The sequence below is a fragment of the Lutra lutra genome, chromosome 1, assembly GCF_902655055.1.
Source record: "Lutra lutra chromosome 1, mLutLut1.2, whole genome shotgun sequence".
NCBI classification, from domain to species: domain Eukaryota; kingdom Metazoa; phylum Chordata; class Mammalia; order Carnivora; family Mustelidae; genus Lutra; species Lutra lutra.
Window position 1 is genome coordinate 220,789,537 of NC_062278.1, and position 18,812 is coordinate 220,808,348.

At 62.7% G+C, this 18,812-nt stretch overlaps 3 protein-coding genes across 3 annotated transcripts; 2 read left to right on the forward strand and 1 right to left on the reverse strand.

Moving 5' to 3' along the window:
• The first annotated feature begins 3,168 nt into the window (after positions 1–3,168).
• On the forward strand, positions 3,169–9,396 carry MATK (megakaryocyte-associated tyrosine kinase). The gene is made up of 13 exons (XM_047706235.1): positions 3,169–3,690; positions 3,867–3,926; positions 4,271–4,384; positions 4,489–4,604; positions 4,708–4,927; positions 5,502–5,595; positions 6,843–6,908; positions 7,638–7,737; positions 7,816–7,900; positions 7,989–8,062; positions 8,165–8,360; positions 8,769–8,855; positions 8,949–9,396. The coding sequence occupies exons 1-13, from the start codon at positions 3,661–3,663 to the stop codon at positions 9,186–9,188; spliced, it is 1,482 nt and encodes a 493-aa protein (XP_047562191.1). The 5' UTR covers positions 3,169–3,660; the 3' UTR covers positions 9,189–9,396.
• A 3,406-nt stretch (positions 9,397–12,802) lies between these two features.
• Positions 12,803–14,127, forward strand: RAX2 (retina and anterior neural fold homeobox 2). The gene is made up of 2 exons (XM_047706248.1): positions 12,803–13,018; positions 13,724–14,127. Exons 1-2 carry the CDS (start codon positions 12,803–12,805, stop codon positions 14,060–14,062), a joined length of 555 nt encoding a protein of 184 aa, XP_047562204.1. The 3' UTR covers positions 14,063–14,127.
• An 863-nt stretch (positions 14,128–14,990) lies between these two features.
• Positions 14,991–18,500, reverse strand: MRPL54 (mitochondrial ribosomal protein L54). The gene is made up of 4 exons (XM_047706262.1): positions 18,375–18,500; positions 17,943–18,217; positions 17,154–17,319; positions 14,991–16,495 (listed from the first exon to the last, which is right to left on the reverse strand). The coding sequence occupies exons 2-4, from the start codon at positions 18,058–18,060 to the stop codon at positions 16,363–16,365; spliced, it is 417 nt and encodes a 138-aa protein (XP_047562218.1). The 5' UTR covers positions 18,061–18,217; positions 18,375–18,500; the 3' UTR covers positions 14,991–16,362.
• Between the last annotated feature and the right edge of the window lie 312 nt (positions 18,501–18,812).

Below are 18,812 nucleotides of genomic sequence, written 5' to 3' on the forward strand. Positions count from 1 at the left end.
ATCTGGAGGCTGAGGAGCCCGGGACTGGGTCCTCCTGGAGTCCTGTCTGATGGTGTGGCTACCAGCTGGCTTCAGGCTGGTAGAAGGAAGGGACTAGTCCCCCCACTCCTGGGAGGAGGAGGAGAAACGGGGGTTGCCACCTCTGGGATCTGCAATACCCATTTAGTCTTTGAGATTCCCAGTGGCCAATGCCTTTTTTAAAAAAAATGATGATATTTATTAGATTTTTATGTAATGAGTTTACAAGGAATCATAGATATTCTATTGCTTAAGTTATTATTTTTTTAAGATTTTATTTATTTATTTGACAGACAGATCACACGTAGGCAGAGAGAGAGGAGGAAGCAGGCTCCCCGCTGAGCAGAGAGCCCGATGCGGGGCTCGATCCCAGAACCCTGAGATCATGACCCAAGCCGAAGGCAGAGGCTTAACCTGCTGAGCCACTCAGGCGCCCCACAAGGGGCCAATTCTTGAATGCTTTCAGGAGTGGGAAGTTCACCCCTTCTGTAGCTCTGACCCAAAGAAACCAAGGACACAAACCTATCTCCCCAGAGGCAGGAACAGCTCAGGGCCCCATGCCCATATGCTGAGGGGGGGCGGCCCCCCGCACTCCAGGTTAACCCTTGGAGATTTGGGAACCTGGAGCTGTCCGCTGACGTCTGTCGCTTTCCATTCTGCAAACCTGTGATTCCTCTGATCCCTCCTTCTTGGGTAGGGCCTTCCAGAGCATGGGACAAGGATCCCTGGGGTCCTGGGGAAAACTTAGGTATGACTCAGACACTAAGTATGAGTTCACAGGGGGGCAAAACAGCCCCTTTCAATCCTCTCCCTGTCTCCCCGACTGCATCAAGGAGAAAGTCTCTCCCGGTGCTAGGGCCTCCCAGGGGGTTACACATAGGCTCCTGTCCTTGCTGAGCAGAGCAGGCAGGCCTCCATCATGGGACCTCTGTCTGCAGCCTCTGGTCTGAAGCTACTGGTGTTACTTGGTTTCCTGTGGCCACTTTGATGTTTCTATTTCAGGCAAGTGATGATGGTTTGCCATATATGGTGGCCCCTGACCCAACTGAATGCTGACTGCAGTGTCCCCCAGCCCTGGGTCCACAGCAGGGCCCATAGCTGGGAGGTGTGGCCATACTGGGACTCTCCCACAGCCCAGCCCGGGAGGCCCTGCTTAGTGGAAATATGCTGGGATATCCCCCCAGTTGACATCAGCCCTCACGGTGAATTCCACCACATCAAAGGAAAGAGGTCTTCTCCCTCCCTCTCCTCCTGCCCACTGCCCTCGCTGGGGATAATCGGAGCTGTTGGGAGGGTCCCCTTTTGGAACTTTCCCTGTGGGCTTATTCTCTCCAGTATAACAGGAGAGGAGAGGAGAGAGGAGAGGAGAGAGAGGAGGGGACGTGCCCTTTGGGTTGAGTCATACAGTGGTGTTGATGGTGGGTTTCAACAGCTGTGGATTCTAGAACCTCAACACATACAATTTCCTAGTTTTTGTTCTAGAATGTTCCATAATAGGGATGTTTTGCAATTCTGTAACTGGGCCTCTGTCCTGAGAAGTCACATGATGCCTTGGAGCCAGACACTTAGCCCTTTGGGCTGACAGAAGATTGAACGGGACTCAGGCTCCCTGGGCGTCCTGGGCCTTCACCCGCCTCCTGACGAGAGCCGGCCTTGTCCAACGGACTCGGCCGGCAGAAGCGGAACAATTGCTGGGCTGCGTGCCCTGGGGCCCGTCCGGCGCCCAGTAAATGCTCATCAAACCGTCGTCTGAGGTCGAAGCCCGCGCCGCCGGCCCTAGAACCCCCGGGCACAGCGGGGCTGACCCCGGGCAGGCTCCAGCAGGAGGCCTCCGGTTCCTCAGGTCCCCCTAATGTTGCCGGTGACCCTAACAAACCTATGACCAGTGACATTCTTGAGCAATCGCTCTGCGCCAGACGCCAGCACCAACAACCGTCTTGGCAGAGGAGGTGGATGAGAAGGGCGTATCGAAGTCCGAAGGATCCGAGGCATAGTGTGGGCTCTGCGGTATGCTTATCGCCCCAGACGGGCAGCTCACTCTCCCCATTCCCCGCCCTGTGCGTGGCACCCGCTCCGCGCTCCAAGGCCACCGTTTCCCAGGGTGGGCGGGGTACGCGCCCCGCGGCACGGTGCCAGGGAGCAGCGTGGAGCGCGCGACTGCCCCGGGCCCCCGCCCCGGTGGGGCGGGCGGCGCCGGGGACCTCAGGGGCGGGGCGGGGAGGGGAGGGGCCGGCGGCGGCGGCGGCGGCGCGCGGAGCAAACCGCAGTGCGGCCGGCGCTAGGACCTGCGGGGGCCTCCCGGGCCGCGGCGCCTCCCGCTCCCCCGCTCCCCCAGCCCTCCTCCCCCCACCCCAAAATGAGGAAACGGAGCAACTTGTTCCAAGTTGTGCAGCCAGGGCTGCCTCGGGGTGCGCAGCCAGCGCGCGGGGGCCCTCCTGGGTGTGGGCGCGGGGCGCGGCCCCGGGGCGCCCCCTGAACAGGTGAGCTTGGTGGCTGGGGGGTGGAGGAGAGGTGGGGGTGAGGGGAGAGACTGCGGGGCAGTGGCGGGGTGTCGGGGGGAACCCCGAGGGCTCCGGGGGCGTCCCGGGCGTCCGGTGGAGAGGCCGGTGTGAGCGCGAGAGTGCGCGTCCGGCGGCGTGCGCAGCGGGTACGCGGCTGGGGTAGCGGGTGGTTAGAGGCGATCGGGCGCAGGGTGGGGGTGTTTTTCTGGGCGCGAGTGTGCGCGTCTGCGAGCTCCCGGGTGTGTGTATGCGCGCGTCCACGTGGAGGGATATTCGCGTGTGGCCGAGATGCGTGTGCGCGGCCCTCCGTGTAGCTCTGCGTGCCGGGGTGGCCCAGTGTCTGGCGCCCCGCGGCTGGCGCCCAGGTGTTCAAGTGTGGGTCTGTGTGTGCACTGGGGGCGGGGGGTGGGTGGGTGGGACAGGTACACACATTTCTGGATGTCTGAGAGTCTGCCCGTGTGTATACATGTGTAGAAGTGTACACACCTGTCTCTAGGTGAACGTGCTTTTGCTTGCATACCCGCGTTCCTGTGGGTACCTGTGTCCACCTGTGTCCAAGCCCCATGTGTTTCTGTGTGTGCTCGTGTGTACATGGATCAGTATGTGTGTGAGTGCACATGGGGCTGGGGGTTTATGGGGGTAATACTGGAGGGTCAGAGGCTTGTCCCCCTCGACCATCCCCACTGCCCAGCCACCTGCTATAGGGTCCAAGGAGGAGGAAGGGGGTGGACAAGCCCCTTTCCCAGCAGCAGTGAGAGGCCGCTTGTCTGTCCTAGGTCGGTGTTGGGACTGGGGGCATCAGAGAGGCTCTGCGGATGGCCAGAGGAGCCCAGTAGGGCTGCATGCCCCCTCCCCCACCCCCTCCCGGCCCCACCCTAGGTCCAGAGATACTTAGGAATGACCTTGAATCACCTTCTGTTTCCTCGCCCTGCCCCTGCCCACTTATCAGAAAAGAGGAAGAGCCAAGCTCAATTAGGTGGCACCACGGTCCCCACCCACTGTGTGGCCACTGGGGCCTGAGCCAGCAGGCACTTCTCCCCTCCCCACCCTATGGCCACTCACTCTGGGCCCACCTTGTGGCCCCGTTGCCCTTTCGGGACAATGGCGGGGCCGAACTCTATGGTTTCCTTGCTGATGTTCCATGGCCGTGACTGATAAGGAACTCCTGTGGGTAAAGACCACCTCCCCAGAGAGGCTTTGGGGAGCCACCACCTGGAGCCCCCGATGGGGATGCCCTCCCACCCTTGCCTCCCCCTGGCCTGGGCAGGAAGTGGTTAGTTAGTAATGGCCTTGGGCCCCAGTCTGCCTCAGATCGGGGCTCTCCAGCTGCTCTCTGCCTGCCCCCAGGTGAGCCCCCGCTTCCTCCGTGCCTGGCATCCCGCGTTCATCTCAGCCAGGATGCCAACGGTGAGTACACCCAACCCAGGCGCTGGGGTCCTGGGCCATCCTCCACCTGGCCCACACCCGCGGGACCTCAGCCCCATATCGGGGGGCTGTCCTCTGGGACTCAGGCCCCTTCAGCCAGTGCTGCACACTTTTTCACTGTCACCTGATGCTACTTTTCTGCCACCTTTTCTTCCTGACCTTCTGGTTTGGGCCCCGGAATTTTTGAGTGAGATTTCTGTCCTGGCTGCTCCCTCTGGATTCCGTCTCTGCCCTGCTATCTTTTGCCCAGTTTCTACTTCTTTCTCTCCCTGGGCCTCTCCTTCATGCCCCTTTGCCCCTCCCCCACCTCTTCCCCCACCTCTCAGAGGCGCTGGGCCCCAGGCACCCAATGCATCACCAAGTGTGAGCACACGCGCCCCAAGCCCGGAGAGCTGGCTTTCCACAAGGGTGACGTGGTCACCATCCTGGAGGCCTGCGAGGTGAGTGGTGGCTGGAGGGCCTGGGCGCGGGCGGTGAGGTGTGTCTCTGCCGGGACCCGGCCTCCCCATGCCCCCGGCCCGGACTCCTGGCTCCCTCCCTGCAGAGCAAGAGCTGGTACCGCGCCAAGCACCACGCCAGCGGGCAGGAGGGCCTGCTGGCGGCCGGGGCGCTGCGGGAGCGAGAGGCCCTGTCGGCCGACCCCAAGCTCAGCCTCATGCCGTGAGTCTGGGGACGGCCCGGGGTGGGTCTGGGGACCGCCCGGGATGGGTGGCAGGGGGGCCGGGGCCGCCTGGCCCTAGCGTGCCCTCCCGCTCGGCCGCAGGTGGTTCCACGGGAAGATCTCGGGCCACGAGGCCGTGCAGCAGCTGCAGCCGCCCGAAGACGGGCTGTTCCTGGTGCGCGAGTCGGCGCGGCACCCCGGCGACTACGTGCTGTGCGTCAGCTTCGGCCGCGACGTCATCCACTACCGCGTGCTGCACCGCGACGGTCACCTGACCATCGACGAGGCCGTGTGCTTCTGCAACCTCATGGACATGGTGGAGGTGTGGCCGCCGCAGGCCCCGCCCCCTTCCAGCCCCGGGACCCCGCCCCCTCGCCCAGCCCCAGAGCCGCAGGATCTGCACGCTGGAGGCCGAGGGACCGCCCCTGGACCTCGCACCCCGCACCCCGCTCCGCCCGATTCCGGCAACTGCTGGGCCCGGGACACCCAAAGCTTCCTGCTCAGTCCCAGTGCGGGAAGGAGCGGTTGTTCCCCGCAGACCACCAGCCCTGCAGCTGGTCTGGGTCTCCGGGTCCACCTCTTGGGAGGGACAGGGGTGTTTCCTCTGGGCACCCCTAGGAACCTCCCTGTCGACACTAATCCACAGACCACAGCCCCACCTTCCCCAGGATCCTCCTGTTTCCTAGCTTGGATCCTTTCCGTTCCCATGGAAACCAGTCCAACTCCCTGGGTGGGAAGCGAAGCCTTTCTCCCTGGCTCCTGCCGGCCCCACTCAGAGCGTCCCCGCTGGGGAGGGCACAGAAGGCAGGGATTCCCTGCCAACCCCCTCCCCGTCCCCCCCTCCCCGTGGAGGGGGCCAGGCTCACTGCTGCCTCTGCCCCAACCCCACCCCGCAGCACTACAGCAAGGACAAGGGGGCCATCTGCACGAAGCTAGTGAAACCCAAGAGGAAGCAGGGCACCAAGTCGGCAGAAGAGGAGCTGGCCAAAGGTAGGGACCTCCCCCTCCCCAGGGGGCCCACGGCCAAGACCACAGTTGCATGAGCATGTGGCTGTGCCGGCACTGTGAGCGAAAGACCTGGGGCAGCCCTCAGGTCAGGCAGGGGCACCCACAGATGCCCACAAGCCCACAAGGAGTGAATTCCCACCCCTGCTGCTGCTTCCATGTCTTCCATCATCTGCCCTGTCGTCTGGGGCAAAGGCCTGAACCCCAGCCCCAGCCTGGCCTCAGACCGTCCCACCAGGCCACCTCTTCCATGGGACCCCTGCCTCTGGGCCCCCAGAAGTGACTTTCTACCATGAAAATCCACCCACGTCGCTCTCCTGCCTTCCAGAACCTTCCCTTGTGGCTGAGCAATCTCTCTCCGTTCACCTACAAACCCTTCCTCTTTTGCTTGCCTCCTGGTTTTCCTCTCTGGCCTCTCTGCTATCGTGCTTTCTGTTCCCTCCACCTGAAGTGCTCCCCTACCCCCCAATAACGAGATCTTCGATGCTCGAGGCCCTGAGCGAATGCCCCCTCCCATGGCCACTCCTCCCGAACCTGATGATGGTGTCTGTCTCTCCCAGGGAAATCTGGATGATTCGGGGATGGCCCCAAGGGGAGGCTGGTGTCCCTGTCCTTGATCATGACTAAGGGCTTGTGATTTAGAGGGGAGGCTTTGGGGAGGAAGGCGAAGGGGACTAAAGAACCTACTAGAGGAGAGAGGACGGGAGAACACAGGCATGATTGAGACAGGGAGTCAGGGAGGCTGGACCCCAGATGGCCCTTTAGAGCACTGGAAGATTCTAGAAGATTCTGGAAACGTTGCCAGAAGATTCCAGAAGCTTTACTGGTCTCCATGTCTCTTGTATTTTTTGGTGTGTATCCTGGGTGGCCAGAGGTACAGGACTTTAAAGGGAAGAGCCTCTGGATATTTGGAGGGACACAGTGTTCAGGTAGAAGTGAGAAAGGCAGCCCTAAAGGGTTTGTCAACATCACCCCCTGGACCTGATGGGGCATTCCTGGAGAGCAAGCCTGGGGTCCACCCCCCCATAACCCCTTTCCTCAGGTCATCCTGGGGTAGACAGGCTCTGCTGCTTTCCAGCACTTGATAACAGGGCTGGGAGTGGGGGGGGGGGGTCTCAGGCCGTTGCTGGGAGCAGCTGTATGTGTGCCCCAGCTGGGACGCAGCGGGGGACACCACCCGGCTTCTCGCCAGGTGGGGCCCATTCCCCTGTGACCCCGTCCCCGCCCCACAGCTGGCTGGTTACTGAACCTGCAGCATTTGACGCTGGGCGCACGGATTGGAGAGGGTGAGTTTGGAGGTGAGTGGAGGCCTGGGTCAGAGGCTGAAGGGGGGAGGGGGGCGTGTTCAGGTTTAGGAATCACTGGAGGGTGAAGTAATTCATCCCCAGGTTAGCGTCTGCTCTGTGAGGGGCTGACGTCAGCTCCGGGAGGCGCTTGGCGGTGGTGCGTGATGCCTTCACACCTCCAGGCTCTGTGCTTGGAACGCCCCTCCTGGGAGCTGTTCCCCTGGAAGGCTCTGGGGCTTACTGAGGTCAGGGGTCAGCTTCCCTTCTCTGTAAAGGGCCCGAGTGCACCTATTCCAGGTGTTTCGGGCCAGACAGTCTGAGTCTGTGTTCAGCTCCGCCTTTGTGGCAGGAAAGCAGCCGCAGACACAGGTAAATGAATGGGCAGGGCCGTGTACCAATAAAACTTTATTTGCGGCCGCTGACATGGGAGCGCCTTGTAATTTTACTTTGTTGCAAAGTAGTATTCTTCTTTTGATTTTTTTTCCCCAAATATTTAAAACTCTAAAAACCACCAGAACTTAGGGGCCTTAACCGACTGAGCCACCCAGGCGTCCCTGAACTTGGGGGCCTGGCAGAAGCGGGGTGCCCTCTGAAAATTTGGCCCCCGAGCGGCAAATGCTTCGTGCTTGTCTCGGATCAGCTTGTAGGCATGAAGGGTTTCGGGGCCTGGGGCCCCGCAGCGGTGTTGGGGTGCGTGGGGGTCGGGGTAGGTGGGCATTCCTACGCCCGTTCTCCCCACAGCGGTCCTGCAGGGTGAGTACCTGGGCCAGAAGGTGGCCGTGAAGAATATCAAGTGTGATGTGACCGCCCAGGCCTTCCTGGACGAGACGGCAGTGATGACGTGAGTTGGGGGCGGGGCGGGGCGTCGTGGGGGCGGGGTCTCGGCCGAGCCCTCACGCCCACCTGCCGGCCCCCGCAGGAAGATGCAGCATAAGAACCTGGTGCGTCTGCTGGGCGTTATCCTGCACCAGGGGCTCTACATCGTCATGGAGCACGTGAGCAAGGTGGGGGTGAGGCCTGAGGTGCCCTCGGGGCCTGGGGGGCGCCGCCGAGCAGCCTCGAGCCCCCCAGGCCCATCTCCCTCCCCCGCAGGGCAACCTGGTGAACTTTCTGCGCACACGGGGCCGGGCCCTCGTGAGCACCCCCCAGCTCCTCCAGTTTTCCTTGTGAGTGGGGCTCCCGGGGCAGGGTGGAGTGGGGGGCCTCCAGGGTCAAGGGGACACTGAGGCTCGGAGCCACCCCCGCCTCGGGCTCCGCCCCCTCCCCAGGCACGTGGCCGAGGGCATGGAGTACCTGGAGAGCAAGAAGCTGGTGCACCGAGACCTTGCCGCCCGCAACATCCTCATTTCCGAGGACCTGGTGGCCAAGGTCAGCGACTTTGGCCTGGCCAAAGCTGAGCGGAAGGGGCTGGACGCAAGCCGGCTGCCCGTCAAGTGGACGGCGCCCGAGGCTCTCAAACACGGGGTGAGCCCCCCACCGCCCCTGAGACCCTCAAAGCCCTGGTCCCACCTGCTCTCACCTGCTCTGTGACCCTGGGCACAGCTCTCATTTTCTCTGGACCTCTCTTAAGGGAATGGCTCTACCGCCCCAGTGAGCACTTGACCCACGGTCGTCCCCTTTTAGCTTGTGTTTGGCCTCTCCCTTGTGTGAACCTCTCTGGGCCCGGGTTTCCCCATTTCTGAAACAGACAGGCTCTGTCCTGGGCCCGAGAATACCAAGGACCCTTCCCTGCACTGGGTCTGAGTCCCCCTTGGCTGGGGGAGGCTCAGAGGGAGTGGTCTGTTGGGAGGAGACCAGAGAGTGAAGGTGAGCCCAGGAGGACTTCCTGGAGGAAGCTGGGGCCCCTCCTCACCCTGATCCTGGGCCCCATAGAAGTTCTCCAGCAAGTCGGATGTGTGGAGTTTTGGGGTGCTTCTGTGGGAGGTGTTCTCATACGGCCGGGCTCCATACCCCAAGATGGTGAGTGGGGCCTGGGGGGAGGCTCTGGGCTCCCTGCGGGTCTGACGACTGTGGCCCTGACCCCAGCCACGCCATTGTGCCCTCTGCCCACAGTCGCTGAAGGAGGTGTCCGAGGCCGTGGAGAAGGGGTACCGCATGGAGCCCCCTGAGGGCTGCCCGGGCCCCATCCATGCCATCATGGGCAGCTGCTGGGAGGCTGAGCCTGCCCGCCGGCCGCCCTTCCGGAAACTGGCAGAGAAGCTGGCCCGGGAACTGCGCAGTGCAGGCGCCTCGGCCCCAGTGGGGGGCCAGGACGCGGACAGTTGTCCCTTGCTCCGAAGCCAGGAGCCCTGACCCTGCCCATTGGGGCCTTAGGCCCCAGAGGAGAGAGTGAAGGGCACGGGGTGGGGGTACGGCCAGGCCTGAAGAGGGTCAGGACCAGTGAGCGGCCCATCTGGCTCGTAGCAGGGGCAGGTGCCTGCAGGGGACTCTAGGCAGCCCGTGGGCACCGCGGACCTGGGAGGCGAGGGGTCAGCCCTCCATAAAGACTGCTTTCCAAGGACGGCTGGTGTCTGAGTCTCTCTGCGGCCCTTGGCGTCCTGCACCCCATGGGACCCCCCGCCACCATCGCTCAGCCCGGGGCCATCCGCCTGCCCGGCGTCTACCCACTGAGGGCCCTGCCCATCTGGGATCCTGCAGCCACCGCAGGGACACAGGTCCCCAGTGATGGAGCCGGAGACCCCCCGGGCCCGTATCACGGCCACCCCCGCGGACCTACTTAGGACCATGATTCCCGCTGTGGTACCCCCACGGCCGCCGTATTGGGGTGATGCCTCTGCCGCCTCTGCCCCAGCCCTTGCCCCTCAGGGTGGGCAAGAGGGAGCCTGGGAGGGTCTGCCCTCGTGATGCTTCCAGACCAGTGACTCCGGGGGAGACTGGCTGCCAAGTGTGGCCCTGCCCCTCTTGTCCACACACCACACAGAATTTGGGACTCGGGCTTGGACCCCCAGGTTCTGAGCTTTGTGGCCCTGACCTGTGGTGACCAACCATCCGACCTGAGAGCATTTCCAGGATGTGGGGGACATTAGTGCTACACGTTAGTGCATCTGGTGAGCGGGGGAAGGGGTCCCCCAGCCTGGGCTCCAGCAGCCCCTCTATGAGCAGGCATCTTTTCGGGGTAGCAGTGGGGATCTGAAGGCTCACACCAGCCCAGGGCTCCGCGCACACAGGCTCAGTTACTGCTGTGACTGACCGTCACCCCCCAGCTCAACTGGTGTTTCCATCCAGCCAAGCTTCTAGGATGCCTGGAGGGGTCTCTGGCCAGGCTGGGGTGGTCCTCACCCCAGGAACCCCCAAGCTAGGGCTGGGGAGGGATCGCCAGACCACGGCACACCCTCCCCCTTTGGCTGGCCCACCTCCAGCTGAGGCTCCGGGACTTTCACAAGGTCACACTGAATGCCTGTGGTGCCCCCCAGAAACCCTGCCCATCCTCTGGCCTCAGTTTCCCCACCAGCACCTGAAGGGGCTTCAGGATTCTTCCTGGGGGAGAAACAAGGAAGGGAGGCCAGTGGGGCTGAGCGTGGCCTGACCCCCACCCAATCCAGCTGGAGGGGTTGCGTGGCCCCGCCCCACCCCGCCCCTAATCCTGTCCTCTAAGCTGACACAGCGTCTGCACCTTCAGCCCAGTCCGCTAAGCCACCAAAGCCCCAGCGCCTAAGGCCCAGATCCCTCTTGCAGCCTCTTAACCCACCCGGGGCCAATTAGCTAATTGGGGCCTGAGAACAGAGCAGCTCGTTAGTAATGAAGCAATTACGGACTTAGGGACCCCCCCCACACACACCCGCCCTTTACTGCAGGCCTCGTGCCCCCCGCTCCAGAGCCTGGAGCCCACCTCAGGGCTCCAGACAGGGCAGCTGGGCTCACGGGGCCCCAGGGAGCCTTGGGAAGCACCAGCCACCCCTCCCGCCTGGGCTGAGGATGGCTGGGGCCCCCTGCCGGGCTTCCCCCACTGCTGGGCACTGAGGCCCGACCCCTGTTCCTGGCCCTCAGCAGGAGCCACAGCTGGTTCCTCATCCAAGGCCATTAGTGCGCACAGGTGGACCCACTCCTCCGGGGCCTGGCGCCCCGTTCACGGGGGTGCCCACAAGTCTGTCTCTCCTTCCTGCGCCCCTCTCCCTACAGAGCCAACATCCGGGCAGGGGCCCTGTCTTCCTCGAACTTGCTTCCTGGTCCGTACACGGGCCTGGGCCTCCTGCCTCCCTCCGCAGAGACAGTCTCCCTCCCGTCCTCCGTGTCTCTGAATCCATCAGACACTTTCTTGGCCTCACCTTAACCCCCAACCCCAGATTCCCCTCCTCTTGGGCACCAGGCTCTTTGGGTGGGTGGGGGCCGGGGTGGGCAAACCAGCCTCAGGGCCTTCCCCTGGGACCTGCCACTGCCTCTGGGACAATCTTGTCATCCCCCTGTCTCCAAAATGGGGGTCTGGGTATCACCAGTTCCTCCCTGTTCCCCAACTTTCTCCCGGAGGATTGTTCCTCTGCCCCCCTCTCCCCACCATGTCCGTCCCCAGAGCCCTTGCCCGCCTCCCAGCCTCCCATCTTGCTCACAATAGATGCGTCCATCTGAATGCCTCCCGCCCTGGTCCACAACGTTCCGTGGTTCCCTGGTGACCTCCCCTTCATGCAGAGCTGTGTCTCGCATCTCAGCCTTGACCTCCACCCCCCATTCTGCTGACTTTCTCTAAAAGAGCAACCCCCCCTCTGTTCCCCCTCCCTCCCCTGCTGGGGTTTTCTCACTGGCCTTGGGAGCACCTGACATGCTCTGTCTTCTTTGAGGATTGTCTGTCTCCCCTACTGGCATGTCAGCTCCAAGATGTGTTCTGTTCACTGCTATGAACAGTACCCAGGATACAGTAAGTGCTCAGTAGCATTCACTGAATGAATGAAGAGTGAACTTCTATTCATTCCTCAAAACCCAGCGAAAATGACCCCTACTCCCTGGTCAGCTCGGCGTCTCAGGGAGCCAACTGGAATGGCCTTCCCCTGTCAGGACCTTGGCTTCCCCCACCCCTGTCACCATCTGTGTGTCTATGAGGAAATTTCTGTGGCCCCAGCTGATAAAAATAGTAGTGGAGGACTCTGAGCACCTGCTGTGTGCCAGTCGCTGTGCAATGCTCTCTACTTGGCATCCCTCCTTGCCCCAGGAGAGCCCCATCAGGGAAGTCCTGATGTCACCCTTCTACAGCTAGGGAAACTGAGGCCCCGAGAAGGGGAGGCCCTTGCTGGTATCCTGTGAGGGGAAGTGGACCCAGGCCCGTGGTCACCCCCCCCACACACAGCAGCCTTCCTCCCCCGTGCCCGTCCTCTGCAGCTCAGAGCAGCCAGTGCCCGGGCGGGAGGGGCCGCCTCAATTAATCACCTTGCGCTAATCTTCCCCTCACTGGACCCCAGCCCGCTCCCCGCCCCATCGGGCAGGGCCAGGCCAGCAGCAGACGGGGTGCTGGGCCCGCTGGGGCCGGAGCTGCGTGGATACTGGGGCCGTTGCGGGGCTGCTGGGGGCGGTGAGTACAGGGCAGGTGGGCGCAGTGGCAGCTGGAGGTCCAGAGAGGCCCCCACCCCAGGACGGAGGACTGTAGGGGCAGCCTCCTGCCTTCCTGGGGGTCCCAGGCACATGGAGGGATGGACAGACAAACCGACCAAAGCTGAGCTGTAGGTCGATGGAGGCCGTCAGGGAGGGCTCAAGTGGGGAAGTGGGACTAGAGGTGGAAGGACAGACACACAGAGAGGAGATGGACGGACAGCGAGAGCATCCCGAGGGCCAGGGGGCTGGGGAGGCGGAAGGAAGGTGCATCTGACCCCAGGCCCAGCGGATGCCGGGGGCTCCCCTGCCCTCCCTGGCTGGCAGTCCCTGCTGCTGTCTCACCGCCTTCTGTCCTGCTGCCGCCCGGCCAGGTGGGGCGAGGAGAAGCCATGTTCCTGAGCCCCGGCGAGGGGCCGGCGGCGGAGGGTGGGGGGCCGGGCCCGGGCGAGGAGGCCCCCAAGAAGAAGCACCGGAGGAACCGCACGACCTTCACCACGTACCAGCTGCACCAGCTGGAGAGGGCCTTCGAGGCCTCCCACTACCCAGACGTTTACAGCCGCGAGGAGCTGGCGGCCAAGGTGCACCTGCCCGAGGTGCGCGTGCAGGTGAGGGCGGCCACGGCCCCGGGAGGGGGCCAGAGCAGCACTGGGACCCTCCTGGTGTGTAGGCCTGAGATCTCAAAGCTGGGAAGACTTCCCAGAGGAGGGGAAGTGGGACTGGGACCTTAGCATTTGAGTAGGAGTTTTCCAGTTAGAAAGGAGAAAAGACTGGGATGTCTGGCTGGCTCGGCTGCTAGAGCATGTGACTCCTGACCTCAAGGTTGTGAGTTCGAGCCCCACACTGGGTGTAGAGATTACGTTAAAATAAAATAGAAAGAAAGGAGAATGGGTGATCTCTAGGCATCCAGGAGTGCAGGCTGAGCTGTGGGACAGGTTGCACCGGGGGCACTTCCCGCTGGTGCAGAGCCGGTGGCCGCGGAGGCAGAGCGCGGCTGAGATAGAGCTTGTGAAGGGCGTCCACTGCCAAGCCGAGCGGCTTGGACCCGGTGCCCAGGGCCAAGAGAGGCTGCAGAGCCTGAGGGGCTCGGCGGAGTGGCGAGGAGGGCTTAGTTTCAGAAGACTTGGGGCTGATTTGGTGGGGGGCTTGGGGGACCCTTCGAGACAGGTCGGGATTGCAGCAGGTGGGAGTCAAGCCAGACAGAAGGCAGAACCCTGCAGAGCTGGGAGCCCCGAAGGACACAGCGGGGTGGGGAAGAGAGGGCTGGCTCCTCTCGGGTCCTCAACTGGGAGCACCCCTCTCGCTACCTCCAGGTGTGGTTCCAGAACCGCCGGGCTAAGTGGCGCCGCCAGGAGCGTCTGGAGTCAGGCTCCGGGGCTGTGGCAGCCCCAAGGCTCCCTGAGGCCCCAGGACTGCCGTTTGCCCGCCCCCCAGCCATGCCACTGCCCCTTGAGCCCTGGCTGGGCCCCGGGCCCCCGGCCGTGCCAGGCCTCCCGCGCCTCCTGGGCCCGGGCCCAGGGCTGCAGTCACCCTTTGGGCCCCATGCCTTTGGTCCAGCCTTCACGGAGGGCTTCCCCCTGGAGGAGGCATCCTTGCGGCTGCTGGCCAAGGAGCACGCACAGGTTCTGGACAGGGCTTGGCCCCCAGCCTGAGTGGGGCCCACCCAGCCCTCTCTTCTCCGCCTGTCCGTGGCCACCCATGCTGGAGCCCCCACCCCCAGCCGGCCCTGCAGGGAGACTGGCACCATCTCAGGAACGAGATGGCCTGGCCCGGGGCCTCGGCCTCCCCATCTGCCAGACTGGCATGGGGTGCATGGTGAGGCTCTGGGACAGTGAGGCCATCGCGAGCTGCACTCCTGCACCCATGTCCCCTGCCCGCGCTCGTCCTTCACAGCTGAGCCCCAGCCCTTGGGCCTCCTGCTCGCAGAGAAACCCCTGCTTTTACTCCGTGCGCCCACCGGGGCCCGTCGCTGCACCCCTCACACAGCTGCTTTGTGGGTGAGGAAACTGAGGCCGAGAGAGGCCAGGCTTGCCGACCAGCCTCCCCAGAACTCAGATGGACCCCAGGACAAGGAGGCCATGGAGGGCAAGGAACAGGATGTGACCAGGCTTGGGGCTGGCCTAGCGTCAGCACGACAGGGGACCTCCCCATGGGACGTGGCAGCAGGGGTCACGACGGAGGGGAGGGGCTCAAGGGCAGAAGCTGCAAGCGACCAGCGCCCTGTCTGAGCTCGGTCCGTGAAGGGACCACAGGCTCACTGCTGGGTCCTCACGCCAGCACATACCCGCTGGGGTTCAAGCTGGTCTGCTCAGCTCAGCTCACCTGGCATCTCATACATGAGTCCCATGGCCGCGTGTTCTTTGCATTGTGGCAGCTGGGCCGCTCACCCGCCCAACCAGCCGCCACCCACCCACCCAACCATCCACCAGCCGTGCAGTGCAGACACGCTGGCGAACAGATAAGAACCCCTGGCCTGATGGAGCCCCGCTGGAGACCAGCAACACAACTGAATAAACACACGTACGTGAAGCGCCCGCTGGCTTTAAGTGCTGAGGGAAAGCAAGACAAGAGGCAATCGAGTGTGTGGCAGGACTGAAGTTTAACAGGGCAGTTGTGGGCCTCTTGGAGGTGACATCAGAGAACTGGAGGAGGTAAAAGAGCGAGCCATGGGGACACCTGGGGGAAGAGCCACCCAGGCAGAGGGAACGGCACGTCCAAACGCCCTGGGGCAGGACTGGGCCCACTGCGTGGGAGGAACCACCAGGAGGAGGTCCCTGGGGCTGATCAATGAGCAAGGCGCAGGCAGGGAGGTGACAGGAGGCAGGTCTGGTCAGGCTTTGTGACCATCACAACTGTTTCTACCCTGAGAGTCGCGGAGCTCCCCGGGCGGGAGGGTTGGGACCTGCTCTAGACGGGCCACCAGGGCGGGTAGGTAATCTGCTTGGCGCGGTCCTCCTAAGCGGATGAGGGCTCTGGGTTTCCTGGGAGGAGGCAGAACTAGCCCCCAGCCCTGCCCACCCCGCTAGACAAGACAGCACAGAGGGGCCTGGAGGGCCCTGGTTCAGCCCCCCAGGTGGTACCCGAATCCGCCACTCCACCCCTGCAATCACACACCCTCTCCGGCCTGGCCCTGGAGCCCCTGCCCCTAGCCAGGCAGGACAGAAGTGGGACCGCTGGGAGCTGGTTCTCACTGAGGCTGTGGGCCAGGTTCACGGGCCCAATGCAAGACTCCCGATGCATTTCCTGGTGGGGTGGGCGCAGGAGAGGTTGAGCCCCGGGCACGAGTGGGGTGACAGGAGGACGGTGGGTAGACCTAGGTCCCGGGGCTCAAATGGCCAATGAAGAGAACACGTGACCTTATAGGAAGGAGAAGGAAGTCCCATCCCTCTGGCTGGGCTTGCTAAACCAGGTAGGGGGTGTCAGTCAGGAGTCCTGGAGCTACCCCCGTCCAGGAACTACCCACTGGGGCGACAAGGACCCAGAGCCAGAGGGAGTGGGCCATCTGGATACCGGAACCCCCGAGCCCAGCACACCCGAAGGGAGAGTCCGCCCCAGACGCTTCAGTCTCTCTCCCACGGTCGCAGAGCTGGGAACAGCGTTGAGTCCCCTACAACTGAGAGGCGTGTCTAGAAAAGCCTCCCCCTGGAGCCGCGGGCCTCAGGCACCCCCTCACCCCCCGAGCCCCTGGGCCTGCCACCCTGCCCACCCGCCCGAGACAGCACCAGCAGCATCCAGGGCCTGCCAGGGACGCCCCCAAGGCCCTAATCCAGCCTTGCCGTGGGGACCAAATGCACACCAGCTCAAGGGTCTCCTCTGTCCTCAGAAAACCCCGTTTTCTCCAGGAAGATAAAGTCTCCCGTGGAGGCCAGGTGGAGAAGCCGAGGCGTGCCGCGGGGTCCTCCTCCAGGGCCTGGCGTGGTCCCAGCACTCCGGGCGGCCGGCTGCTGGCCCGCTAGAACTTCCGGTTCTTGCTCAGGCGGTTGTGACGCCAGATGTTGTGTTTCCGCAGCAGCCGCCAGTACTCCCGAGTCTCGGGGTCCAGCTCCTCCAGCTTCTTGGGGGGGCCCACGCTCATCTGGAACAGCCTGCCGTGGCGTGGGCAGTTATCAGGCAAGGCACGCCCCCAGAGGGCCCCCCACCCAGGGCGCCGTGGGCAGAGGTGGCAGCAGCCTGGGCCCCGCAGCCCAGCCACATGGCGGTGGTGACCTCCCGGGGCATGACCTCCCCACCCCGAGCTGGGATCCTGGCTGGGGAAAAAGCTGCCCCATCCCAGTGGTGCTGGTATCTGAGGTGGGGACGCCCCGAGTCTTCTGCCTCCTGGTCACTGTCTGTACTTCCACAGTACAGACCCCACCCACTCACTCAACATTTCTGAACTGTCCCTAAGCTTTAAGGATCAGCACAGTCAATGGCTTCTATGTCCTGCTACTGGTCCTGCGACCAAGAGCAAAGTCTTCCCCGCATCCCCCGTAGCCCTGCGAGGGCCGAGATCCATCACCTCCCCGCCTCATCTCCCTCTATGCGCCGCCTTCACTTCCTGCTGTTCTAACAAACCAGGTGCAGTCCTGCCCCAGGGCCTTTGCACTGACTATTCCCTCCACCTTTAAAGCTCCTTCCACCCACTGGGGTCTTGAGTCCTGCCTCCCTCCTCCAGGGAGGCCCCACAGAAACCTCAGATTTGATCAGCCAGACCCTCTTCACCCCCTCACGCACTCTCTGGGCTCTCCAGCCTGGCTCACTCACCACTCAGGGTACTCTGCATCTGGCTTCAGGACCACGTCCTGGCCCTCCTTGTAGATGTTGACACCCATGGCATGGGTGGTGAGTCGGACAGGGTCTGTGCACACGTCTGGGTCCTTCAGGGCCTCACTGGCCACACCACCTTTGCCGCCTTTGCCCCCCTTCATGACTGCGGGGTGGGAGAGTCATTTCTGCCACCTGCGGCCGCGGGAGGCCGGCCTTCCCTTCTGCCCCTCTTACTGTGGTGCCCCCCACCCCAACTAGACCGTCTGCTGCACCCAAGACGATTTTAAGTGGGACATGGCCTGCATCGAACAATGACGCTTGGAGGGACCGATCACTGCTCTCCAGCTCTGTTCATCTCACAGAGAAGGGGTGGCACGCGTCCTGAAGGCCCAACCCCTCGTCAGCTCCCTCCTCCCAACACAGAGCAGGCCAGGCCATACCCGGGAGGTTTTGCCTTTGTTTCAAGCGCCTAATGCTCGGATGGGCCCCAGTCGTCCTCAAACTTCCGGTGGCGATTTGCTCAAGATCACACAGTGCCGTTAAGGCCACAAACAGGACTGGGACCCAAGATCATGACAACCCCACCCCCCAGCAAGAAAAACACCCCGCACCTGCGCAGTTGAGTGCAATCTCCCTCCCAGGGATCTCATACTGCGCCTGCGCACAGCGCCTGCCTCTTTGCGCTTGCGCAATGATTCTAGAAAGCCCCTCCCAATCCAGCGCCTGCGCACTACTTCTCCAGTGTTCCAAACTTCTCTCCTCTGGGTCCCTCTCAACCCAGCTCACCCGGTCTCTTGGCATAGCCCCGTATGAGGAGTCTTCCAGGCTCGGCAGGGACCGGGAGCTCCCGGGTCCGCCAGCCGGTCCAGGTCCACGTAGCCCCAAAGAGGCGTCTGGCCGCCATGACGTATGCTGACTGCCCGCACGTGCACTTTTCCGAGAGACGACAGCGGCCAAGGGGTGCTTGGGAGTTGTAGGCTCCTACAGATTTCTGGGAAATGTAGTATTCCAGTCTTGGGCGTCCACGGTGCCTTCTTTAATCTTTTATAGATACCCTGTTACTGTTAAGAGGGGACTTTCAAAAAATATTTCATTGACTTATTGTCCTTCTTCAGTTATCACTTTAAGGTCACGCTTTATACATTCCCGATTCTATTTAATGGGCCATTACTGAAAGCCTAAAAGTAGCTAAGACCTAAGACTCATTATATTCCAGACCTTTTGCCAAATCCGTTCCCAGCGCGATCTCCTTTAGTCCTCACAAGTAGGTGGTAGGTACTATTATTAGCTCCAGCTTCAGGGACGGAAAGTTATGTCAGGACGTGCCCTCCGCCTCCCAACTGGGAGCGAAACCGGAAGTCCGTCTACAATAGGGTCCCTGCGCTGCTTCCGGTGTCCCTGGGGTCGAAAGAGACCGCCTCTCACTCTGATACTTCCGGGTCCCATTTCTTCCCATCTGCCATCCATTGGAATAATGCCCACAGCCGTAAATGGCAGGCAGTGATCACTAACCCCAATTTGTAATTGAAGAAACCGGTCCAGAGGCCAGCCCGACTTCCGCTCTGCGTAAAGAGGCCCGGGATTCGAACCCTTGGTTCCGGCACCCAGGGCTCCCGTGTGGCGAGGCTGGCTGGGCGAACTACATTTCCCAGCAGG